At 43.2% G+C, this 27,327-nt stretch overlaps 2 protein-coding genes and 1 long non-coding RNA gene across 5 annotated transcripts; all 3 read right to left on the bottom strand.

Annotated features, from left to right (window-relative positions):
- Window positions 1-306: 306 nt before the first annotated feature.
- Window positions 307-6,828, bottom strand: LOC135485516 (uncharacterized). Of its 3 annotated transcripts, none has more exons than XR_010446583.1 (5): window positions 6,643-6,828; window positions 5,143-5,216; window positions 3,090-3,164; window positions 2,868-2,948; window positions 307-2,329 (listed from the first exon to the last, which is right to left on the bottom strand). It is a non-coding gene; the product is annotated as an uncharacterized LOC135485516 (long non-coding RNA). The 3 variants fall into 3 exon arrangements; XR_010446584.1 differs by lacking the exon at window positions 6,643-6,828 and adding an exon at window positions 6,400-6,618; XR_010446585.1 differs by lacking the exon at window positions 6,643-6,828 and adding an exon at window positions 5,971-6,118.
- Window positions 6,829-7,828: 1,000 nt separating this feature from the next.
- On the bottom strand, window positions 7,829-11,140 carry LOC135484968 (mammalian ependymin-related protein 1-like). The gene is made up of 6 exons (XM_064766688.1): window positions 11,061-11,140; window positions 10,538-10,572; window positions 10,031-10,165; window positions 9,714-9,894; window positions 9,456-9,543; window positions 7,829-8,815 (listed from the first exon to the last, which is right to left on the bottom strand). Exons 1-6 carry the CDS (start codon window positions 11,128-11,130, stop codon window positions 8,749-8,751), a joined length of 576 nt encoding a protein of 191 aa, XP_064622758.1. The 5' UTR covers window positions 11,131-11,140; the 3' UTR covers window positions 7,829-8,748.
- Window positions 11,141-16,269: 5,129 nt separating this feature from the next.
- LOC135485684 (uncharacterized) lies at window positions 16,270-24,039 on the bottom strand. The gene is made up of 3 exons (XM_064768047.1): window positions 23,296-24,039; window positions 22,624-22,884; window positions 16,270-21,314 (listed from the first exon to the last, which is right to left on the bottom strand). The coding sequence occupies exon 3, from the start codon at window positions 20,027-20,029 to the stop codon at window positions 18,245-18,247; it is 1,785 nt and encodes a 594-aa protein (XP_064624117.1). The 5' UTR covers window positions 20,030-21,314; window positions 22,624-22,884; window positions 23,296-24,039; the 3' UTR covers window positions 16,270-18,244.
- Between the last annotated feature and the right edge of the window lie 3,288 nt (window positions 24,040-27,327).

A 27,327-nucleotide genomic window follows, 5' to 3' on the forward strand; every position in this document is an offset into this window, starting at 1 on the left:
TAAGGGGTAAATGTGTACCAAATTTGGTATCAATAGTCATTGCAGTTTAGAAACGTGCCATCGTTACATCCTAACGGCCAATTTACACCATTTGACCTCTGTGACCTTGAAAAGGAGGTCAAATCAAAAACCCGGAGGATATATGATGCACCTTTGCTAGAAGTACCTACCATATTTTTTTCAAAATTTCCCGACTACTATTAAGGGAGATATTGCATATTTTCACTTTTAACGTTTGGCCCCCTGGTGGCCAAACCATGAAACGAATCGGACCCAAACTTGGTCTCCAAGGTGTCATTACATAAGGGTACATGTGTACCAAGTTTCAACTCAATAGCTCTAACAGTTACGAAACGTGCCCTGCTAACGGACGACGGACGACGACGACGACGGACGACGGACGCCACGGTATGGGATAAGCTCACCTCTGCTAAGAGGTGAGCTAAAAACCTGTGTTGAACACGGGTCTGAATTAGCCCCCGATTGGCCGCATCAAGCTCGATGGGGCTAATAGACACGGGGATTTGACACACGGGTCTATTTAGACACGACAATTCATAGGTGTAAGCGCAAAAGACACGGGGATTTGATAGGTGGAAGTACGACTAATAAAACCATACATTTTCATAAAGCTGATTACCTTGGCTATCAATTGGCGTTGTTTCTGGGTATCAATTAGGTAAGAAGTAATCAATAATCAGTAATAATCAATATTTTTTGATTGATTTTGCTCTAATTGATTGATTTTTCTGATTTGAACAAAGTATATGGAACTGTAATTGATGCAGTTACAACCTGTTAATGATCAACGTAACTTGATTGATAACCTTTGATTGACTATTGTCTATTACTGATTGATCGAATAATACAACATAATATTAATTTATATGCTAATCAGTTCTTGTACTGTGACGCTGCACAAGCGCCAATCAAACTGCAGCGCCCTCTGTAAACTATGAATGAAACTAAATCTGGTCTTCTGCAGATCACCAGGGACACGAATACACTGTACAATAGCGTCTAACGTGTACCGAGAGTTCTGTACTAAAGCATTAGTATAGGGACGATATATCGTACCGCCTACGCGAGACAAAATACAGGGACGATATATCGTCCCCTCTAGGGAGGCGAGGGGTTAAGGGCAATATTACCCAGCTGTCTGCTGCCCAGTCACCTCCTGTTCTACATAAGTAGTTTCCATCAACAAATTGCACAAAAAAAGGAAAAATTCCAAAGACTGAATTATCGCGCTTTTCTGATGTTGACCCATTTAGCTCTCCAAGCAGTGACCCTTTTCACGTGGAACAGTGCACGAGTAAGGCGTTTCCTGGAGTAAGGACCTACCCTGTGACGTCTTGGTACTGATATTATGACGGGAAAGGTATTTCGTGCCAGGACTTGTGCTACCAGAAATAATGAATAACACGTTTTTCTACTATCTAAGAGCTGAAACAAAATGGCTAAAGCATCAAACATGATTGGAGATTGGAAAAATAGTTTATAGGTGAACCAGAGGAAGAACAAAACTACTGCAATAACAAGAGCAACGCAGGGCGTAGCATATGCCCCGGTGAGCACTTTGAGTTGGTGTATTAGGAAAGTGAAGTGTTTTTCAGACAACCCCGGGCAGCTGGTGTCATAGCTGACTAGGTTTAGTTGACATCGTAAAAGAGTTATTGGTCTGTAATGCCCGCTGTACACGTTATCTTTTTCTACCCACATAAAAAGTTACATGGTTATTACTCAAAGCGTTCTTGTTAAAATGAGAGGAAACGAAAAGTTTACAGACGCCTGACGCCTACCGGCTGACGGACATTGGTAAAACATAATGCCTCCGCAATGCTTTACGCATTGGCTGGGGCATAACAAGCTGCCTATTACTTTAGAGTCACACTCCACCAAAAAACATCGATGAAACCCCAGTAAAAACAGTAGTAATAGAAGATTCAGCAGAAAGCATCTAAAAATGTTTGGGTAGACACCTGCGATATAAATAAAAACTGACCACATTCGGCATTTAAATCAACTGTTCTAGGAACAAACGTCTTGGCGCCAAAACCCGATGTTGGCGAAAATTACATAATATCATGTAAAATCCAAGGAAGACATCAAGGAATCGCCTACGAGTGGGCACCTGCAAAAATGTCAGTTGCAGCAGAAACTAGTCTAATCCAGAACGTGTGTAATCCATTTGTGACTGTGTAATTCACTATGAAATAAATCCTTAATCCAATGTTTCCGTTTCTTCCATGCACCGACACTGCCTCAAGAATATTTCCGCCTCAATTTTGTTAAGTCCCTCGCATTGTTGTACTAAACAAATCATAGCCTGGAAAATCAAATTATAAAATTTCATCTATGATGTGATGATAATGCTTTACTTTGATAACAAATTAAGTGTATAATAAGAATGCAGTGGACAATCAAGTGACATATTTTCGTGTTTCCCAACAAAATCAGCCCAAATAATGATAATAACAAGGAGTTTTATATGGCGCTTTAAAAGAGCTTTCATTACCCAGCCTATCCAGAAGGTAAGAGTTACAACGTGGCACATGCCGGGTATCGAAGCCAGGACCTCCCGATCACAATGTTGATGCTCAAACGTTGTGCCACTGCGTTCCTCTGAGCACAAATTATTCCATATGCCTGAAAATGTACCCATCTCTGTACGTAGGTCTTTTATTGTTTCATGACTATCCACAGGATAATGCATGAAGTGATTCAAAATCATCTCTAGGCACTGTATTTGGTTGCAGCCGGTCAGTTTAACCCAATTCGCTTCAAGTTTCTCGCCTGTCATGTGCTGTACTTTCATGGAGAGATACCATCAATAAGGCTGACCATTTGTCAAATTTCAGACCCACCTCTGGCTCACGGACATTCATCATGGTTTTCATCTCTGTCTGCGGCAACTCATCCTACAAGAAGTTTATGATGGCCTCCATCTGAAATAACATAACATTTGTCAAATGAAAGGTATCAAATTGCTGTTTGCTGTGCAAATTGTCCATGACGAAGTCGGAAGATGAACTGATGGAGAAGACATGAATGGTTAAAAGGCAATTTAAAAATTGCATGTTTCTTACCTCCCAGTCCAAGATTGTTGTAAAGCTCTTCTGGCTTCTTACGAAAGGTTTCTTTACACATGTTTATCACACACTCTGCAAAAAAATAACAATTTGAATCCTTTGAAAACATTTCGACAATCATATTCATCATAAAGACATAAGAAACGTTTCTGCGGCTGTCTAAGTGCAGACAATGACAGTCAAACCTTTTTTGCCTTTACATACCTGTAGCACGAGAAGTAAAAAGCTTTATGGACTGAATGATGCAGGAGCTGAGCTTGTGTATGAAGTTGAACTTCATCATACATGTATGAATTTTCAGAAAAGAAGTTTGACCCAGCACAAAGCCCAACTCAGAGTCAGATGAAAAAAAGATTTTTATTCTGTTTTAACTCTTTAAATCCTTGAATTTTTTTAGTGTTTCCAAGTATTTCAGCAATTTTCACCCCAAACGACCTCCAAATGCCCCCCCCCCCCATGTACAAGACAGCTAATTAATTTCACTAGTACTATTTCATCAAACGGATGAAAACAAGTATATTGCATATCCCTAAACCGCCCGAAAACCAGCCTAAGTTTCATGATGGCGATGGTGTTGCTTGAGATTAGGTACGTGCTGGCAGGCAGCTAGGCTAGGAAACTAGACAAAAATCAGTGGCCGGATATCGGCCGGTTAGGACATAAAGGGTCAAATATCACATGCCAAAAAATGACAAGCAGTTTTTTTTAAAAAACGACCGATGCTATGACTTTCAATTCCAAGCGATGACAGATCAATTAAATCAAAAATTTGTATTGAAAAAGTTTGACCATCCAGTCCACGCGTTTACACTCCATCATCCATAGCCCAAAAACGATGCGGACAAATAATTTATCATGAATGGACAACAGTAGTAACAGTATTTTATTGTAAAATGAAATGGCCAGGGCCATTGTGCTCACCTCATGTGGAGGAAAGATGGATAAAGAGCATGGTATTGTGTCATGTAGTGTTAGGTTTGATGTAGGTCCAAGCAATTACAATTTCCCCAAAATGGCCAATTTACAATACATTCGACCTCTGTGACCTTGAAAAGTAGGTCAAATCAAAGAAGACCCGGGTGACACATTGAATGGTTGTTAGAATTAGATGTACCTATGATATAAAATTGGTGCCAATCGGGCAAGTCATTACTAGGAATAATGGCATTTTGAAGAATTTAGGATTTGGCCCCCTCCCTGGAGGCCAAACGGCAAATCAGATCGCACCAAACTTCGGTACCTGAGATCACCTGACCAAGGGGTACATGTGTACTTAATTTGTGATCAATAGTCATTGCAGTTAAGAAACGTGCCATAGTTACGGCCTGACGGCGAATTTACGCCATTTGACCTCTGTGACCTTGACAAGAAGGTCAAATTAAAAACTTGTGTGACATATACTGTATGGTGGTTAGATGTACCCATGATATCAAATTGGTGGCAATCGGGCAAGAAGTTAAGGAATAATCACATTTTTAAGGTTTTTGGATTTTGCCCCCTGGTGGTCAAGTGGTGAATCATATTGGACCAAACTTCGGTCCCTAAGATCACCTGACTAAGGGGTAAATGTGTACCAAATTTGGTATCAATAGCCAGTGCAGTTTAGAAACGTGCCATCGTTACATCCTAACGGCCAATTTACACCATTTGACCTCTGTGACCTTGAGAAGGAGGTCAAATCGAAAACCCGGAGGATATATGATGCACCTTTGCTAGAAGTACCTACCATATTTTTTTCAAAATTTCCCGACTACTATTAAGGGAGATATTGCATATTTTCACTTTTAACGTTTGGCCCCCTGGTGGCCAAACCATGAAACGAATCGGACCGAAACTTGGTCTCCAAGGTGTCATTACATAAGGGTACATGTGTACCAAGTTTCAACTCAATAGCTCTAACAGTTACGAAACGTGCCCTGTTAACGGACGACGGACGACGACGACGACGACGACGGACGACGGACGACGGACGCCACGGTATGGGATAAGCTCACCTCTGCTAAGAGGTGAGCTAATAAAAGGCTGTATTAAAATTTTAGTAAATACTTACGGATTTTACATTCTTCAAAACACTTGAGTGTGGGCACGAGTGGCATTAAAAACCCCAGGGGTGGCACGGAGGGCCTGCAATGCCACATTTAAAAAACATGAGTTACCAAGATTTGGTATCCCGATGCAATCATATTTACAAAACAAAAAGAAATACATGTAAGTGGTAGAAAAAATTTTTTGCAACTGATTTGAAACATATCTTAAACGATATGTGCTGGAGATGCCAAGCCTCTTTCATGCCGTCATTGCCATGGTGATGCTGGCCGATGCTATTGCACCCCGTCAATCAAATATCCTTTAAAAAATTGTATTACAAATTGTAAAAAATCTTGACAGTGCATCATGCTGTGCACACGTGCTACCCGCTGACCGACTTTCGAATGTCGTCTCGAGCCAATGTGCATCCTTTTCTGTGAAGATCTATTGTAAACATGGTTTGTTTTGGCGACCCTAGGTGGTGCCGGCGTATCTGGCAATACTGCAAAGGTCCTATAAATAGACGAATTCGAAGAAGTTTGTTTTGGTGCTGACCAGAGCGTGGTGTACCTAGGCATTGTCCAAAGTCAGCTAAGGCCTTCTGACGAGTGACATGTTCTGGGTGTGCGCACTCATTGTTTAAATTGTTTTGGAGCCGATTCCTCTTCTTCAAACAGGCCTATCTGGATGAACACACTCCCTCAAGTGCATGCACACAGTCCCTTCACTGCCACAACCTTCTACCAAAATAACATTGCGCAATATTGTTTCACCACTAGGCCTACGCCTCGTTATTTCACCAGTTACGTCATTACGTTGATAAGACGAATTCGAAGAAGTTTGCACTGACCCTTGAACAAAGGATCGCCGTGTCTCTCTAGGCACTGTCCGAAGTCGGCTTACTAGGCCTTCTGACGTATTCCGAGTGTGCGCATTCGATTTGTTTTGGCACCGATTCCGTCTTCTTCGAATACGTCTATTTCCTAAGTGGTGATATATAATATAGACCTAGGCCTATAGATTCATGCACTAGATTGGGAACAATGTTTACATGACGTAGTGTTGGCTGTCGTCACGTCACCATGCATTTTACATTACTGTAACGTGACGAGACGCGACGTTTTCGTAAACATGGTCCCAATGAAGTGCATGGATCTATAGTAGGGCCTACCGATACATAGTAGGCACTCCATGACGTGTTGGCAATACAATATCATGATGGACGCACACTCCACAGAGAGTAAGACTGAGCTGAGAGTGACACTAGGCTTACACATACACAGACATGATGAAGCCTGTAGCCTGAACGCCTAGACTGCAGTCTTAAGTCTGCACACACTCGACAGTGTCAATGACACACACGCCATGCATCGATTGCATGAATGATGGTCTGTACTCTGTGGTACCGGGCGGTAGGCCTACGAGTAAGAGTCTTTTTCTCACAGAATCAACGAAAAAAACTTGTTCGTCTTCTACAATACTTTTCCCTAAATCATCCAGACCGTAAAGCAATAATATTTACCGATTGCATGATGGCGAACAGCAATCCCAAGATAGTATTTCGGAACAAACTACTCATGCTAGTATAACCGCGGCAAAAGCACGAAAAGCAGCGACAAGACAGTGTCCAAACGCAAGGGAAATCGTCGTTAATTTGTAAAGTACGCCCTCTCGCGGAGAACGACTGACCCCGTCTTGGCCATTCCAATGTTAGTGCCCTAACAGACGGTAGCATATCTCAGCAAAAAATGCTTCAAAAGTATCGAAATACTCAGGATTTTTAAAATACTTTTGCGATAGTCCATAGATGGAATTGGGTTTGGTGGTGTAAGGGTGATTGATTTCTGGTTTATTTAGCCGTTTTGCTGGACTACCGCAATAAATGTGTCAATTTCGTGGAAGAAAATAACAGTTTCGAGAATTCCAGTGATATCAATATAGTCCCCAGACGGGATCTGGGGCCTATAATGAGTTGATGGAGACTGGGGCAACCTCCTTACCTTGGCAGGCAACAGGTATAGTAGGAGACAGGAAGCTCCCATCCTGAAGCTCAGGCCAACACCCAACACTCGGCACAATCGACCGTGTGCGAGGGGAGGAGGTTACGACTGACTCTGGATTTTGGAGGATGGGAGCTCTTTACATCCCGTGTAGTAAATGCACGTAAACGATCATAACTCTTGTTCCGTGGCTACAAATGAACTCACAATCAGCTCTGGTTGTTCCATACGGCAATACGTAGGCCTGTACAATTGACAAAAAGAAAGAAATAATTCTGGCACATGTGTATATTTTATTGATATAAACAGTTTTTGATACTGAAGGTGTTACATTAGCTTCTTCTCAACAAACATGAAGAGAAACTGAAAGCAGAAACCATATGCTTTTCGCAAGCATCATAATTGTCCTGAATCATCTGAATCATCTACACGTGACCAATGCACTGCAATAGTGCATCATAATATAGTCTCATAACACCTTCATCGCCGAACCACGTAGATCTACGTGGCCCAAATCCCACCTCCCATTTGAGCTGGTTATCGGAGTCTCATGGACTTCACGAAAGAACTACGCCATCGCCATCTTCAGGGCAAGGGAGGAACTGAGATGACCAAACGGTCATTTCAGTTTCTCCCTTGCCCTGTAGATGACTCAGAATTGGAAAAACAGACTCAAAACAGACTCAGAATTGGAAAAACAGACTCAGAATTGGAAAAACAGATAAATGGGCTTATATCTTTTATAACATAACTAGGGAGCATTTAGACAAGGGTTATTTAAACCAAGGCTGGTGTAAAAGTGTGAAAACTGTTCTAGACGGCTGTGGCCTCACTCAAATTTGGTATACTCCCGAGGTTTTGTCCCTACGAGAACTGAAAATTGTAGTTGAACAGATAATGAGAGACCAGTGTGAACAACTATGGAGAAACGAGGTAAATAACGATTTCAGATGTATAATTTATAGAATGTTTAAACAAAACCTGAATATGGAGCCCTATGTTAAAAAATTACCATTATATCAAACGGTCAGTATTTGTAAATTTCGTACTGGATCTATAAAATTCCCAGAAACAGTAACCAGAATGTATAGAAATGAAACTGCAGAAAATATTTGTGGTCTTTGTGACCAGGTTTGTGTAAGAGACGAACTTCATTATTTTATTACGTGTCCGTATTTCCGTCACATGCGAGTAAGGTTGTTTCCAAACTTAAAAGAATTACCTCAGGTTTTTTATCATGAATTTTTCCATCGCATTATGACTAAATGTTCCCGGGTAAACTTAGACAATATTCATAGTTTTTGTAAAGAATTCATCAGCTTGGTCCACCATATGTAAATGTTAAATCATGTAACCTCTTATACCCGAAAGGGTTTTTTGGAGAGAAATAAATTATGTTATGTTATGTTATGTTATGTTATGTTATGTTATGAAGTCATCTAAAGTTCTGAACTACGCCATCGCCATCTTCAGGGCACGGTAGAAACTGAAAAGCTGAAGCTAGACACTAGAAACTAGAAACTGAAGATGGCAATGGCGAAGTCCATGAGACTCCGATAACCAGTTCCGATAACAAGGGGGGAATTGGGCCACGTAGATCTACGTGGTTCGGCGCTTCACTGAGCAAGTTACATGCATTCCTTTGGTGGGACGAAGACCATGGGGTCCGAGATTCCGAGGGTGTAGTCGTAGTGTCTGAAAGAACAAAGTACGGTGAAATAAGCTAAAGTGTTATTGGTAATGTTCGCCCCCGAAGGTTCTGTAAAACAAGATAGCGGTGGTTGGACGTCGCAAACTGCACCAGCGAGTGACTTATAGTTACCAAATAACCGTTATTATCATTATCATTATCATCAATGTGCTTTTTATCTTGAAAACCCTCTGAACCCAAACTTTACAAACTGAAGAGCACACAGTGATTTCAGACTGCAACGAAGATCTCGCCAAAACTGAATGTAACTGTAGAATCTCCTAGACATGTCCAAAACCACCTCACAACTCTTGCGGAATTCGTTATTAGTGTTCAACAATAATTAGTCTCTTGCTACATCGAGGAGGCGCATGGAGGGAAATAGGAGCATTTTCCTCCTGGTCACCTAAATTCCCTCTAAATCACAGTGAGCTATATCAATACAATAAACTATTCTCAACATAACAAACCTCTGTGGTTAAACTGTTAGAATGCTGGACTTTAGATCTGGTGGTCACGGGTTCGACTCCCCGTGTAGGCCACGATTTTTTTTTCTCTTCATTTGCTTTTTTTATTCATTCATGTTGATATACTATTATTGAGCTTTGTGGTCGTATGGGAATGATGTTATACGTGCTTACTCACCTGGATGAGAAGAATCCGATCTTTGGACCGAAACTGACGAATGAAATTGGCAGACAGTCCTTCACCGTCCATTCTCCCATCACTCTGGCTGAAGGTAAAATGGGATGTCTCATGAGAGTAATGACGATTGTGACTATTAATTACATGTAACTCGCAGTTGAGATCGCTGCGTGCGAGTGGGATTTCTGAGGTATCAGACTACACCCGAGTGTAGAACATGTATTAGGCTAATTGGCAACCCCCGAGACCGCAACGTACCTCCTTCGTGTTCGCCTCCCCAGGCCTCGACCAGGACTCCTTCACCGAGAACAGAGGAGGTCCCTATGTAGAACTCGCCATAGAAGGTAGCATTGGTTGGGATCTGTAGGGTAGGGAATGGGCGCGAGATGGGCTTCTTCTCACACTTCCTGGTCTTGATGTCTAGCCTGTATTCAATACCCTGCAAGTATAATAAGCATTGGATAAAGAGCGAAGTCATTTGACCCATGGAGAAGCCACGGTCCTGCTGGAGGCCATTTTTATACGAAAAATCAACATATCTCGTGCGCAAGTTGTCCCTTTAAGCTTGAACCTACCTGATTATGAAGATAAAGGACATCCATGAATTCCTTCTGGCCCCCGATGTACTCCTCCTCGACGATCCTCACTCTCTGGTTGGCAGTGTCATAGGTGACCTTGGCACGACGGTCAAACTTCTTGGCGGGGTCGAACTGAAATATACACGGTTTCAAAAAAAATGACAGGCTAAAGAAATTCCTTACCAGCTGCGAATTTCGTATTAATGCTGAGGAGTCTGAACCGGTCGGTTAGGGATGACTCATCCATAGCTTTCTAGAGCACAGTACAATAATGCCGAGATGATGTACTATGAGAACCTCGATCTGTGATGCTCAGGCAGGAAATGACTAGGCTACCTGTTCATCTCCAATACTTATATGGGGAAGGAACGGGCTTTAAGTTTATAGATCTATTTGCTATTTCGGTCTACCATTATATACCAGTACTATTTTCATTTTTTGATAATAATAGTTGGTAATAATAAGCTCAGTCTGTTAATCAATTCTGATTAAAGACGCCATTACCTCGATGAGACGAGCCTCCCATTCTCGCGGAGCAGCTGCAAAAGAAGAAAAACATTAGACGACGCCAATGTCATTCTGGCTAAGATGTCAGTGTCATCACAGAAAAAACAGGATGGCGTCCATCACAATTAACAGGATCAGGAAAGCGGCGCTCTTCCGAAAAAAAGGTGCTTCATACACCAAAAAAACCTGGACGACAATACTTTCTTCAGCACGCATTCACTTCCAGAAACAAGACCAAGATATGTCGATTCCGTTCTTTCGACTCAAATCACTTACGAATTTACAAAATGTACATTGTGTACTTCACCTAACAGGCTCTGCAGCCCGAGCTCTTTGCAAAAAGTATTGGTTGACTGAATCGAGCTACCATTCGTGCCATGCGTCAAAGAGCGTAATGGTCGAAATATGCGCATCCGGTTGTTGTTTTTTGGGAGGGGGGACGCGGTTTGGTGATTTGGCGACAGTGATATTTGGCCGGGGTGGGAGGTTGGGAATGGGAGTTAAGAAAGGTAAGACTTACAGCATCTGATAGGTATTTGGGCCGTGGCGTAGGCCAGGCAGGCAGAGAGGACGAGTAGACACAGCTTCATGTTGGACTGTCTGTTGAAGAATGGTAAGCAAAGTCCACCCTGTCAGTTGATATCGTTCTTCACAGATTACATTTTTGACTTGTAACCAAATACAAGAGATAATCAGTCTCGACATGACTGGTCCAATTCCCCATATCTGTCGCAGCCGACTTATCATCTTACATGTAATGAAAAGACTTTAAGTAAGACCGCAAAGGATTGTGACATAACATTGATTGACAATTTATGATATCTACATGTATAAAAGAAAACGTTTTTAACGATTATGATATAAGTCTGATTTCATTCTTCATTTTCATTACATGTAGCATAAGGTGTTAAAGGTCTATTTAAGTCTTTGCTTCTGCAACACTCATTTTTTACCTGGGGGGGGGGACATTTGGTCTTTTTGATTGCTCATAAGATCAAACTTGGGGGGGAGGGGTTACGGGAAAGTTCGATAAGGCATAAACACGCATTCATATTTTTTTCACTTATACAATAATCACTCTTCACGTGAGAATTTTATCATATCAACATAAGCTTGTTGATAATGCACGTGATATTCATTGACATGGTGATGTAATGGCTATGACATGATAATCTGGGATTATAAAGGTCTTGGTTTATATGAGTAACAGTCAGCAAAACAGAGAAGTAAAAAAAACAAGTTTATCTGAATCTGAGGTTAGTGACGGTGGTGGTGGTGATGTACAGGGTGCGAATGGAAGTGGATGGGGGGGGGGGCTTATTTCTGCGGGAGTAGCCCCTTGTATACGGCACTGAAGGGCAAGTACGCCTGTCAGTTGATTTACCAAAAACGTCCAGAAACATATCAAGAGGAGAATATATTGACTATTGTCCAAAAAGGCTTGTTGTCGATAACAATACCTGTAATCAATATCGATCACTGTGTGTCCTTGTTTGAACACAATATTCTCTTTGCACATCAAGTATATAAACTATAAAGCATTATCGATCTTTCCGATTCGCAGCCGATGGGCGTGTGTTGTGAAATCAACGGATGGAATGTATTTGTGCATTTGTGTTTCCGGTGGTGACAAACACGTGTCGATACAATTTTCAGTTTCCGAGTTAAGCCAAGGAGAAGTCCTTTGTATTTTGCAAGGCCAGAGCCCTATCTTAGGGCGTAATCATACGAGGATAGGTTGGACTTCTTAAGTGGTATGATTCAAACATAAAGCACGTTGCATGTAACTTAATTGCAAGAATAACTCCACATCATTCTCAATAGAAGATGCTAAAATGAATTCTCTGGTTTTTAACCTCTTCACTAGCAACTCCGCTGTTACACAATCCCGGTAACCTTAAAAGCAGCCTTCTCACAAAAAGGTAGATTCTCTCAATATTCGGCTGACCACTCCTGAAATCATTCGCGCGAAATTAACAAACGCATGGCTGGTGTTCGGAGAGGGATGCGTGCGCTTATACACTAAGAGCAACCAAACGGATCAAGATTTGGGCAAGGTATTGCTGTAGGTTTATTCAAAAGCATTGCATCGTGTAGCTGCTGGCTCAAATCCGAACACCGTCGCACTTGCTGGCACTAGTGGCAGTGAAATATGGTTATTTAAACACTTTGACATGAATCCGCATTGAAATTAGAAGGGCGAAGTTTGCACTAAAGAAGAATCATCACTGTTCTTGAGTGTATGACTTGACCTTTCCAATTCATGTCACCTTGTAGTAGTGTCGTGCTGAGGAGGGACCGTGATGACGTCATGCCACGTGATCATGCCATATTGGCAATGGTCAGCGCGAAAGTGTTGAGATTATCCGAGGTGCCTTTACTTTTTGATTTGCTTCTGTCGACCGTCACCACAGGACACTTGCTGCTTATACTAAAGAGAATTCTGATACATATAGGCCTACATTAAATTTGATGTTTTCTGAAGGTCGGACACATGATGATCACGTGCATTATGATCATGTTCTTTACAAGACGTGATAGCCTCGCCATCGACGTTTTCCATGTTGTTTTCCCATCTCCATTTGATAGCACACGTTCAATAAAGACTTGTCATATCGAATTTGCTTGGAATTAATGTAAGTTCTCCCCGATAGGAGTCGCACGTAATGACCATGTCGTAAACTAGTCAACTCATGACTCGCTTCATCGTGATATGCTGACTGGTTTATGACGAGATGTTTACGTCATCATCAAGTGCTACCATTATTTGTTTCAAAAGCTTTTTTTCAGATATATTGTGAATAGAATTCGGAGAGAAAAAATGTAAATTTTACCGGCGTTGTGTGTTACAAGGACTCACCCTCCGCCCTCCATCCACACTCCAGATCGATCGGAAGGAACTAGGCATTTTCTTGATGTCCCTACCGGCGGTCAAGGGCAAACAAAAGGGACATTCTTGAATTTTGCAAATTGAAAATGCAGACTGTCAGTGTGGTTATTCTTGTGACAGAATGCACTATCAGCTAGCTTTGATATCAATCTGCCAAGAAATTATTTCTGTTTTTGATTTTGGTGTCAAAATCTGCTTGAAATGCCTTTTTGGACTATTTTTGCATGTCATACCCAACATAAACTATGTATTTGACTCCAAGTCATGAAAGTTGGTTTTAAGTTGTATGCACAGACTCAGATTTATGTGCAAAAAAGCAAAAGTTAAAAACCCAAACGATTGTGAATTTTATTGACATTTTCGATCGATTGTCTACTTTTATTCATTCTTGTTATTTGAAATGAACTATAAAAAGTGTCAATTATCATGTAAAGGCAATAATAACATCTGATTGAACTCGCTTCGGTATATTGTAGCTATTGGTGCGGCCAGTGAGTTGGAGAAGGATCACCGATGATGCACTAATGTATCATCTGGCTTCGTTAATTTGTAACTGTCTAAAGTAGCATGAAAGACATTTACTTAAAACGATTAATTGATGGTCGGGCGCTGCTTGAGCCAGCTCTTGAGGAGAAATTCAACCGATCGCGTTTCGAGTGCGCCTTATTTTGTAGCCTGATGCTAAATTGTAAAACTATCAATGTTTTGTTTAATGACCAATGGTCGGTGTGTCAGATAAGTTATAAAACGGGCACCTGTATGGAGAAGGAGGACTTTGCAAGAAATTATACGCGACATCACATGTTTCAACAAAAAGTATGCATGGAATGTTTTTTTTAGTCTAAGACAATTATAAATCAGAGAAAGGTTACTTTACATGTACACGAGTGCTTTTGTCGAGCAGAAATAGTAGGCGACGTACGCCGTTTGGTTTTGGTGGTCGTGTCACTGTCAATAGTGCCGTACCATGAGAAAACTTGCCGTTTTTGGCAGATTTGCGGTGATTGAAGCAATACACCTACCTTGTTGTATTTTCATATGACAAACTCAGTAGACACTGACACAGCCTAAACTATTACATGCAGCGATCGGGAAAACTTAAACGCACCATAGCGTGAGCGTGCATGCGTACATGCAGCATGCATTATGACTGACTCTTGGCGTCGTCTGGAGTTAGAAGTAGGAACTACATATAGTTTGACCGACTGAAAAAATGAGTAACTTCCTCTAACCCATTCCCCTTTTCAGGTGGCCAAGACATTGAAGTTTGAGCTTCGAGGTAAATATCAGTTCATACCCCCAGTGTCTGTGACATTAGCTCGGCTCGAAACCCTCACATTGTTATATGATCAACACGCCGCATCGATCGTCTTTATTCACGATTACAAACCAAAATACGGAGTGATACTTAAAGGAATCTGGGTTTACCAGCTGACAGATGGTGGGAACTATCGTTTAATTAAGAACATATCGTCTGCTTCTGACATGGATGATATACAGGGCTTGTTTTATCGGCTTTATGACATGAAGTTGATTTTAATATCGACAACTGGGAGACGAGGACTAACATTGGAGTACATCTTGCTCGATATTTTGCGTTGGAAGCGGAGTAAGATTATTATTCCATTAGACGACGTTTGTTCAGCATATACCTCTAATCTACTGAATCAATTGTTTTTTAACAATAAGATGGTGTTGAGATGCACTATGGATAAAAAGACAGAAGTGAACACGATGTATAACATTACATGGTCGCAAGGAAAAGCATTGCTCTCCCAAGGGATGGAGGTTCCGCTGCGGGGATGCACTAAAGTATGGAACACATTAGACGGCGGGTTCGTGTGCCTTAGAGGCGTACCATCCCCGACATCGTACAGTATATTCGTCAGCCTTTTACTACAGAATCACTCAAACAGTTACCAGCGCTTTATGAGCAAACGCATCATCGCTCCGATCGAAGCACTGACATTCTTCAGTACCTTCTTCGACGAACACTTGAAACTCCTAATTCGTTTCTTTGACAAAACTCGGTTGATCGCGATCAAACTGATTGCAATACCATGCTATCCCCCCAGAGAGGCTAGTCTGTTTAAAAATCCATATTTTAGTGAAGTTAAAGTTATATTTAATCATTACATTCCTTCTCCCGATACGAATGAAGTTGTCATTCTGATGCATCATAATGGTGATTTAATATCACCAGTTTCTTCCGTTAAGTCTATAGATAAAGATAGGACGAAGAAAACGTACCATTATTGTAAACTCTTTTCAAAGGTAGTTTTTTAGTACATTTATTGTGTTTGTGTTAGTTTATTGGCACATTTATTGTGTTTGGGGTAGTTTATCAGTACATTTATTGTGTTTGGTAGATTTTTACGGTAAAAGAGAGGATCAGATTTTGATCTGATCCGAGAACGAGGTGACATTTTGACCACGTATATCGCGTTGTTTGTTGTCAGAAATGTAATGAAACAGTGTCGTGTCTTCAATGTTTGGTATGCATGTACAATGTAGAAGTGATTATTATACAAAACATGCAACTTGATTTGATGTCGTCAACCAGAGAAAATGTCTCTTCGTCTTCGTTCTCGGATCAAAATTCCTGTTTCGAATTTCAAGACCTCTCTGTCGGTAAAACTTCTGCCCAAAGTTCAGAGCCCTCAAACACAGATGTAGTGCTCTAAATACATCCGTGCCTCAAGTATTCTAACTGAGCAAGCCACGCCAAGTCATCAAGTCTATTGTCACCATCAAAACCCTGATTCAGGAGATTTCTGGCAAGATAGAGCCTATGATGAAAAGGACCGAGCGATTTTACAGTCAAGAGAACACAATTTGAAGAAGTCTACATTTTCTCGCTTTCTTGCTCCGGATTATTGACAATCAACATCAGGACGCTAGGTGTCGCAGAAGAGATTGGCACCGCAACGCAGTGTGTTTCAGGGAAATCGCCATATTTTCTGTACAGCTTGTCTCACAGATATGCCGATTTTGACCCGAACGCGCTTTAAGGAACGCTGTTGTCGTTTAACGCCCTTTCCAAAATTCCATGACTAATATTTTGATGACAACAGAAGAGCACCTCAAAGATTTTGCAGTTACGGAACAATAAGAGGCTAAAAGCAAGGCACCAACTTAAAGCATGTTTAGTTTCAGCAGCGGTTATTGCGAACCCCAGCCTGCACCCTGCTAGTGCATGGTTAGGCGATCGACAATTTGTCGATGCGGCGCTTTTTCATTTCATGTCCTGCCGGATGAGCCATAGACCGCGTCGACTGCTTGGGAGTACGGCCAAAAATATCATGTTCCGACAGCCTGGTCGTGTTTGATCTTTATTCCATGCAATCTCCAGACCTCTGTAATTAATCTGGTGTGTTGTGGAAAAAAATTGCGCCAAATGATGTATACTCGAAATAGGATGACAAAGTGTGCGAATGATGTGCATTGTTAGCGATTCCCAGGGCCAAATCACACCATCCATCTGGTCACCATCTACATGTAAATGGGAAAAGTAATGGGAAAGTTTCGGTCCATATTCAAAGAATACCCAAATGAGGCGGCTTGGTCAATGCATAAATTTCAAAATCCGTAAGTTTCTAAAAACCAAGATTTTAATACGCGTACATGTTGATATACGCCTTTCTCACCAATCTCGACATGCCAAAGGGCCTTCGTCCATAGGGAATATTTCAACGGTTCGAGAGCTTTTTGCAAGGGAGCCCTCAATGACTTAATTTACAAACTGTATTTAAATAAATATTTGTATACATAATTTATTAATATCGGGGATGTTATGCAATAATGATTTGCTCATTACATAGGTCCAAGAATTCCTTTATACAAAATACCGAAATCGAGGTAAACATCGTAGACTTTAGTTCGGCACATACATGTAAATCGTTTTGAAGGTCAACAAAGTCTACGACCAAAATACCTTAAACAACAACATGGAGCTTGAACATGGACGTTACAGAGGCGATTAAGTCAATCAGTCACTAGAGGTAAAAGCTATGATATACGGTTGGTTAACTAGGCTAATGCTCCGTGGATACCGTGTAGTGAAATACAATTAAAGATGAATGGTCAATGTAATACAGGACTTAAGCATGGTCTGCTCAGTTAAAGACCAGAAACAAAATGACAGGCAGACTTCTCTTTCTCTAACGCCACAACAACCTTATGTCAAGATAACATCATTCATGCAGATATCACGTTGGTATCTGCGTGAATATTGTCGAACTAGTCCTCGAATCTTGCAATATATCAAACTTGACATCATCGGCTTCTCCCGTAGATGTCCGTTTGTCAAATCACCACCAAATGACACTTAAACGCCCAAAGACATTGCTTGGCTAGTCTGTAATTTCATCCACGTATATAGGTTCCGCAAATCCATAAAGAATTTCAATAAAAACATCTCATAACATGTCCCAATAAGGTCCTAGTTTTTAGGAATTTGCCAGTAGAAGAGTCAACTAACGAGAAGACCGATGATAGCGTAGCTTTAAATGGTAATGCAATGACAATGATTTTTCCCATGGCTTGCAAGGCAGGTTTCGCAATCAGTACGTGCGACCAGAGTCTTCCAATAAATTTATTTAAAGACTCTGGTGCGACGTAGCATTTTCAAAGATCTGTGGTGTAATCAAGTCCTGTGCTAATCTATTTACGGGACACTCGTGAATCATTGTTTATACATTGAAGTAAAAATTGAAGGAGAAGTCTGGAAATATTAAAAACAAAATCGTCGGTAAAATGCACAACATGGTTCGTACTTCGTCGCGCGTAGCTCTTCGTAACAAAACCTGCCTGCATCATTTCACTGGCGAGGAAGACCGCAAATCTGACATAATCTTTCTCTGACGAGGTGACATTGGCCTTCCATTATTACTTAGCACACTCAGACCCTCTGTGTCTGAATCAGCCGCACTTTCTCCTTCAAGCTTCAAAGCCACTATAGCAGTTCTTGCTTGTTCGGAAAGTCCAGCGGCAAAGGACCCGGAAAATGGGTTCAATTCGTGTTCGCCCGGGTCATTGGAAAATGTCACTCGTCGTGGTGACCTTTGCTTTCCCCGATTAGCAGGGCTCGGTGACCTTGACCGTACCAGGATGGGTGTAATGCATCTGCTCGGACTGGGTGACCTTGAACTTGGGCGAGTGTCATAGGATGGCGACATGCGTTCAGGAGGCGTTAAACTCAACTCCTCCATCGATTCGGAAATTTGTAAAGCCGAAGCAGCTTTCGGCGCATTCACTCTCGAATTGGACTCATCGCTGTCATTACTTATATGAGAAGCTGAACCACGCCGGTACCATAATTTATTATCGTCTTGTATCACAATTTTTGGCAGTGCACCAAAATCAGAATTGCTCCTACTAACGGGAAGGTGCTGAGCTTTGGGTTCACTTTCGGATCGTGGCATTGTCTTCCTTCGTATTCCTCCATGCTCTCTCCTAGATGATACGGGGCACCGAACAGGAGAAGGTTTCCTGTCCCCTCCCAGTACTTTATTTGAGACAGACCCAAGTGCCGCAGGAGGAATTTCAACATCCTTCCTCCTGGCCTTGAACATCTTATCACGCGTAGAGGAAAACGTATGACTTCTCGTCCGCATGTCTGTGGTCTCAAAAGATTGGTCTACACCAGCAGTTGAACTTGAGGGCAGGCCGTACCTTTTTGAGTCAGAACTAGCATTGGTACTCGATGGGTCGGGTAAGACGGAGTCGTGGTAGGTTCCTCTCTTTACATGTATTTTACTAGCGAAAGGTCGACTAGAACTCAGGTGAATACGATGTTTCTCATTGGTGCATGACTCCACTTTCGACTCACCAGCAGCACAGTTTGACGCGGGTTCGATCATGAAACCATCGATATTGGTAGCCGCATTGTGGAGGTTGGAGTAGCTTGAAGCACGCTGGCGAAGGTCCGCCGCGGTTAAATTATATGTCTCTTTCATTTCTTCTTCACTTTTTCCATCGCAACTTAATGTATCACAAGAGTAGCTGCGTTGAAGTCTACTTTCTATTCTCGGATAGGCTATACGGGATATTTTGTACTCGTCAAACTCATTTGGTTCATCTGGAAGTTCAAGAGGCGAAAAGAAGCAAGACATGCTGCTTCTAATTGCTTTACCGGTAACAAATATCCGTCTTTGCTGTGTAACCAACTCTTTCTCCTTCCGATACTTTTCAATGTTCGGAGCCGAAACCAGTATACGAGGCAACGAGAGCAAGACTTGACCATGTCTACTCACAGGGAAGCCAATATCATATAGCAAGGGAGCAGATGGGTCCCTGTATTTCCTGTCCGGCGTCTTGGGTGAGTCCATTGCCTCCACTTCCCGGTGCGTCTTGGCTGCGTTCTTCTCGGCCGCCTTTGCTAAGATTTTCCATCGCTTGACAAGCATGGTCTGCTCCCGCCGGACACTTGAATGGCACTGCTTCAGCTCCTGATTGAAACCTTTGATAATTCCAGACAACTTAGACGAATCTGCATGATCCTGCCTTTTCAATTTCGCCCGCACAGCAAACTCTGAACGGGGGGCCCTCCTCTCGTTGGAAGAGGATACTTTCAAAGCTAGCCCAACATTACGTTCCATGATGAATCGAACACGAGATATCCAGTCTCTTCCTGCATATGCGTCACTTTATATCCTTACGTCCCTGGATCAAGCCCCTAGGGCTTTTTCGGTGTATTCGGCCGGCTGTGATGCTGCTTGCAGACAGGAATCACCACCACTGGTTTGCTGGCCGACTTCCTTCTCCCGCTGTGAGGCCTAGGACTATGCTGTCTGCCTCTCCCCTGTTCCTCAAGTGCCAAATTTGCAGCCGAGATACACAAAAACAACATCGTCAGTCCTTGACAAATAACTTTCCTTTGGAGTAAAGTCTGGTTTCAAACAACTGAATTAGCATGTTGTCCGAGTCTTTTCGAGAAATGATATCCGCCAGTTTGCTCTAAAAGGTTGTCGGGGTTTCCGCGATCACCAAGCTGTGACGGTATCAGTAAAGATTGGACTACAATGTCTATTCCAGTCTACACTACGACACGTAGTCCTCTTTGTAGCTTCGTTTAGGCTCGTCTGTAACTCCGTCCACACGACATTTGTGGAGAATAAAAAGTTTTGATGTTGATCTTTCTGAAATACTCGCAGCTCACTGTAATCCTCCCAGAGAGCAGAGCCTTCAAACTTAGAATGAAAAGGGTTGAGTTCTTTCAAAATTGGCCACCAGCTCCACGACTCTGTGACGGTTGTTTAAATCCACGGAGTTTATTTTCAAATGTAGCCCCACACGAAGTAATAAAGCGATAAATATAGTAAGGCCTAATAAGGATCCTCCTCGAAGGGGGATTTTCGATCCTGTTGACGGCCGTGAACGTTCATCCTCGTAACGCACAAACACCAAAAAAAGAGCGGTTCCCGCTGTGTCTTTCGGACAGGACGTCATCGATTTTGCTCAAACGTTCATGTTAATCACGTATCGTACACTTGGCCCAAATTCATAACAAGAATTCTTTTTATGGAACTGTGTTCCTTTGCAGTACGTCAGTCAACTAAATCTAAGTGGCTTACCAACGTTTTAGTTTGTTATCCTCATGGTCGGATAAGCGGTTTAATACATGGCAATAGAGGTGTAGTCTGATCAAGCTACGTGTATCTACAGGGTCATTCGTTCCTGGCATACAACTCCTGGCGCGGGAAACCCTTTCCGTCTTGCAGCCCGGACACACGCCCGACAGGTCGGACTTAGTCATTGCCAGTGTCGTCGTTTTATCGAAGTGATCAAAAAGCGTCCACATGATGACGTCATGGTGAAGTTTTTCGCTTTGGCGCTGTGAGTCACCAGCACATCAGGACAAAATGGTCGCTGTACGAGGGATCACTGAGTCCAATCAGAATTATAATCGGAAAGTTATATAATTCTGTCAGATTTTGAATTTTCCCCATGTTATTTGCACTTTGATGATGGTAACTACCAGGTGACTGGGCATCCGGCAGCTTCGTTATCATAATGCCCCGTATAATGCCAAGGCTCCTTTAACGCTTACGTTCAGGTCGTAACTTCAACTTCAACCCGAATTAAAAAGAGTGAACTGGCTTTGATTTGTCTCGCTGCATCAAGACATATCAGAGCGGATTGCAGAATACACTCCGGCTTGAATCCGTGAGCGTTAGATCGACAAGCCCATCCTACTACAGCGGATCGGACCTTGTTTTAATGGCTAGGAACGCATTACCAAAAAAAACTTCCTTGTGATTGGCTCAGTCTCGAAAGATTTCGCCGCAGAAACAGAATCGAGGCTTTTGATTTGTCAACAATAATGATAGAGTCTTGAAACATCTTTCTCCAAGAAATCGGAATTGAATTGTTGTCGCTTTATCATGTTCACAGACTCTTCAAGAACAACATCAACTATTTTTTGACTGTTATTTTTGTTGTCTTGTTCTTAGTCTACAGCGGTCCATATCTTGACAAATTTTAAACCATTTTGGTATTTCCTTCTGATTCTTTTCATTTTTTGCTGGACATATAGAAAAAGCTTAAACCCATGAAAGTCGAAGTAGTCGCCCGTTGATGTTTCAGGCTGCACTATATGCCTGATTTCTTCAATTTGTACCTCCAGCTGTTGTGGTAAATTACCAGCAACAACTGCACATTTGTACCTGAATTTAAATATTCTGATTCTCTTAAGATTCTTTTTGGCCATAAACAATAAATATAACCACTGCTGCCTCTCATTCAATTGAACGCCAAATCTATCAACGTTAGAAAAAGATTTGACACGCACAAACTGTTTGTAATTAGATAGGCGGGTGCACACATCGATATTGATCCAAGCTCCTACGGCGACAACGCTTAGGATATCTTGTTCAGCAATGATGAACAGTTTGCCTTTTCCTGCTACCAAATTACTCAGCGTGCAAACACGCGAAAGTTTAGGATTCCCTTCTTCTTTCGTAGCCTTGTAAACGACTGTACCGCATTTCAGAAATAAACCTGCTTCGGCTATTAATATATGTACAAACTGTGAGTACAAGTATTTCCTTTCCCGGAGAAAGTGGTTACATTTACCATCACGAGGGATGGAAAAAGTCTCTACAATCTTGCTGCTCGGCACAATGCTCAGCAGTTGCAAGGCAAAGGAGTTTTTACCTTTTTGGTATACCAGGATTAACTTCAAATTATATACCTTCTCGAATACTCTGACAACTCTTCTGATGTTCTTTGCATCTGTTTTTGAAGTAAGCTCAAATATGTTCTTGTCACTAATCCTGTACACGCATATGTCTCTTAATTTACGGTACTTCCGACCATAGTCAACGCCGGTGATCAATGTGCGGCTTTTATCATCGAAGCTTGTCCCCATCCATTTTTCGTACCCTCGAAGCAAGCTCCTTGCAGGTGGGTGGAAATACGCCTTACCACCATATTTGAACGTTAGATGGTCAATCTAAGAATCAAGAGATAAAAGGCAGGTTTGTAACCTTCATATATACGAAGAGCTTGCGAATGACGACGTACATAGGCCTATTTCATTGGCTTTCATATCAACGGCGCCAGCAAGCTCAAAATAGACGTTGGTATGCGTTCAGTTTGACCCCTTGACGTATTGCTTGAGTTGGGTACCAGAAGGGAAAGATTTTTTTCCGGAATTGCAGTACTGGAACCATCATTTGGCTTTTGCATACATTATATTCCATTAATAAAGAAAAAGTTAAGCACTCAAACATGGAATCTTATATCATTTATGAAGGTGTAAATGTTAGGCTATTCGATAGGATAGTTTATTATTGTGATATCAAGTAGTGTTGACGAACATGCGTCGATGAGTTTGTCAAGCCCACGGCACCCGATTACTTACCTTACGCCGAAACATATGAAATCCCTTCTTGAGCTGAAGCATATTTTCTGTTGCACAGTTGGCTGTCTTCTCGCTTAGCTGGCAAAGGATTCCTTCTTTTTCGAGATAATTGATGGTGACACAATTTGGTATCAATACACAAGCGAAAAAACATTCGAACATTGACTGTTTGAAATGTTTCTCTATTGCATCAGTGAATTCACGGTGGTTCATCACCCATTCAAACTGGACAGAGGTAGACATGTTGTGGTAATTTGGCAGTCTTGCCGTAAAATTCTGTGGAGAGGCAAACTTGTCATAGTTTTAATCACCGTCATGAGCGGATGCTTGAAAATATTCCTCCAGCTGTCGTATCCATGTCGGGCAAGCTCGATAACCAGTCGCGTGTGTCTCCTTTTCCTAACATGATTCGGCCCAGAAGACGAGCATGAAAAACATTGACCAGGAGGGGTTACAAATACATAGACTGATGTACCCACACTTGATGAGGTACGAATGGACTCCCGTAAACGCACGCATTGCATTCTTCCAAATTGAAAAGCAATAAACGAGGACAAAAAGGTGTTGAGAGGGTAGTGGTCTGATTCCAACGGAAATGCCGGTATTCTGGCTCATCACAGCAGTGGAGGGGATTAAGTGAATGTTTCTACGCAGGCAATCAGGCAAATACTACACCCGCCACGCGGTGTCGTTTGCTTCTGAATGGCTGCAGAAAAATCATTGACTTTTTCCTGTAACCTCATGTGTGAGCTACATGTAGGCTCTCGAACTACAGACCAGGCGAGACCAGGGATGAAACATGGTTGGCGCTCTCAGTTGACATGGCCTCTCCCTCTGATAGTTATGCTTCGTGGTGATTCGGGTTTTTTTCAGAATGCTGAAATCAAGTTTTCAAAATTTTCTCGTGAAGTATAAATAGTCATACGCTGTATGACCGGACATTCACTGCAGATAGCATTGAGGAAAAACATTACGATAAAGACGTGTAATAACAGATTGAACCTATATACTCATCAAAATCCTCTTAATGCATGTTGCTGGAAGAACTGCTTGTCTATGCTCTGTCATGTCTGTGGCAGCGAATGGCCAACAAATTGTGCTTGTTCAGAGTTTATTGTGGTAAGAAAAAACAATACCCTCATATCATTGTCAACGAAATAATCGATAGATCGAGATTTCGTTTTGTTTGAGGTAATCAATTATTCTTTCCAGTTTATTTTTCATGTATCGATTGATTGTGAATATAATGTGATGCATGTTAAAAAATAACTTGATGATGAATAGTCGGCAAGTATATTGTTCAAAAATCCATTTGAATGAAGGGCACTGATCCTTTTTTCTCTACATTTCTGGGTAAAGCATTCTTCGAGGCTGCCCTAGCGCCGTTGGAAGTGTATGAAGATAAAAGATATCGAAGTAGATTAACGAGGCACTCCGCATTCTCTGTTCGGGGGGGGGGATAGAACATTTAGTCGGGTTTTGCAACAAGATACATTATTTCATTCTAATTGTTTTCATATCTAATATACATGTATCATTATCAAGATGACCAGAATCACCTAGAATGATCTTTTCGTTCACACCATGCAGTTAGGTGCAAAGTGACCCGCGAGAGACCAACGCGATGTGTGATTTACAACTTTCTTTCCCATTACTTAGCAACGCGTTTTAAGGCCAATGGAAACAGATAGTTCGTGGAAGAGAAACTTTTTAATTCGAAATTATCCTAAGCCAAGTTAGTTTATTGCACGACCAAACGTTTAAAATGCGTGGGTTAAACAAGTTTTCAAAACACCTTATGATATCTACCAGATCCTTTTGCCGATGCTTGAAAAACTTTGGCCATGAAGATGGCACAACTGGTTAGTCACTCCGAAGGCGGTTAGGGCTACACTCCGAAGACGATTGGGGCTACACTCCGAAGGCGGTTAGGGCTACACTCCGAAGGCGTTAGGGCTACACTCCGAAGGCGTTAGGGCTACACTCCGAAGGCGGTTAGTGCTTCACTCCGAAGGCGGTTAGTGCTTCACTCCGAAGGCGGTTAGGGCTACACTCCGAAGGCGGTTAGTGCTTCACTCCGAAGGCGGTTAGGGCTACACTCCGAAGGCGGTAAGGGCTTCACTCCGAAGGCGGTAAGGGCTTCACTCCGAAGGCGGTAAGGGCTTCACTCCGAAGGCGGTAAGGGCTACACTCCGAAGGCGGTAAGGGCTACACTCCGAAGGCGGTTAGGGCTACACTCCGAAGGCGGTTAGGGCTACACTCCGAAGGCGGTAAGGGCTTCACTCCGAAGGCGGTAAGGGCTTCACTCCGAAGGCGGTAAGGGCTTCACTCCGAAGGCGGTAAGGGCTACACTCCGAAGGCGGTTAGGGCTACACTCCGAAGGCGGTTAGGGCTACACTCCGAAGGCGGTAAGGGCTTCACTCCGAAGGCGGTAAGGGCTTCACTCCGAAGGCGGTAAGGGCTTCACTCCGAAGGCGGTAAGGGCTACACTCCGAAGGCGGTTAGTGCTACACTCCGAAGGCGGTTAGGGCTACACTCCGAAGGCGGTTAGGGCTTCACTCCGAAGGCGGTAAGGGCTTCACTCCGAAGGCGGTTAGGGCTTCACTCCGAAGGCGGTTAGGGCTTCACTCCGAAGGCGGTAAGGGCTTCACTCCGAAGGCGGTTAGGGCTACACTCCGAAGGCGGTTAGGGCTACACTCCGAAGGCGGTTAGTGCTTCACTCCGAAGGCGGTTAGGGCTACACTCCGAAGGCGGTAAGGGCTTCACTCCGAAGGCGGTTAGGGCTTCACTCCGAAGGCGGTTAGGGCTTCACTCCGAAGGCGGTAAGGGCTTCACTCCGAAGGCGGTTAGGGCTACACTCCGAAGGCGGTTAGGGCTACACTCCGAAGGCGGTTAGGGCTACACTCCGAAGGCGGTTAGGGCTACACTCCGAAGGCGGTTAGTGCTTCACTCCGAAGGCGGTTAGGGCTACACTCCGAAGGCGGTAAGGGCTTCACTCCGAAGGCGGTAAGGGCTTCACTCCGAAGGCGGTAAGGGCTACACTCCGAAGGCGGTAAGGGCTTCACTCCGAAGGCGGTTAGGGCTTCACTCCGAAGGCGGTAAGGGCTTCACTCCGAAGGCGGTTAGGGCTACACTCCGAAGGCGGTTAGGGCTACACTCCGAAGGCGGTTAGTGCTTCACTCCGAAGGCGGTTAGGGCTACACTCCGAAGGCGGTAAGGGCTTCACTCCGAAGGCGGTTAGGGCTTCACTCCGAAGGCGGTTAGGGCTTCACTCCGAAGGCGGTAAGGGCTTCACTCCGAAGGCGGTTAGGGCTACACTCCGAAGGCGGTTAGGGCTACACTCCGAAGGCGGTTAGGGCTACACTCCGAAGGCGGTTAGGGCTTCACTCCGAAGGCGGTTAGGGCTACACTCCGAAGGCGGTTAGGGCTACACTCCGAAGGCGGTTAGTGCTTCACTCCGAAGGCGGTTAGGGCTACACTCCGAAGGCGGTAAGGGCTTCACTCCGAAGGCGGTAAGGGCTTCACTCCGAAGGCGGTAAGGGCTACACTCCGAAGGCGGTAAGGGCTACACTCCGAAGGCGGTTAGGGCTACACTCCGAAGGCGGTTAGGGCTTCACTCCGAAGGCGGTTAGGGCTACACTCCGAAGGCGTTAGGGCTTCACTCCGAAGGCGGTTAGGGCTACATTCCGAAGACGATTAGGGCTTCACTCCGAAGGCGGTAAGGGCTACACTCCGAAGGCGGTAAGGGCTACACTCCGAAGGCGGTAAGGGCTTCACTCCGAAGGCGGTTAGGGCTACACTCCGAAGGCGGTTAGGGCTTCACTCCGAAGGCGGTTAGGGCTACACTCCGAAGGCGTTAGGGCTTCACTCCGAAGGCGGTTAGTGCTTCACTCCGAAGGCGGTTAGTGCTTCACTCCGAAGGCGGTTAGGGCTACACTCCGAAGGCGGTTAGGGCTACACTCCGAAGGCGGTTAGTGCTTCACTCCGAAGGCGGTTAGGGCTACACTCCGAAGGCGTTAGGGCTTCACTCCG

The sequence above is a fragment of the Lineus longissimus genome, chromosome 3, assembly GCF_910592395.1.
Source record: "Lineus longissimus chromosome 3, tnLinLong1.2, whole genome shotgun sequence".
Lineage (NCBI taxonomy): Eukaryota > Metazoa > Nemertea > Pilidiophora > Heteronemertea > Lineidae > Lineus > Lineus longissimus.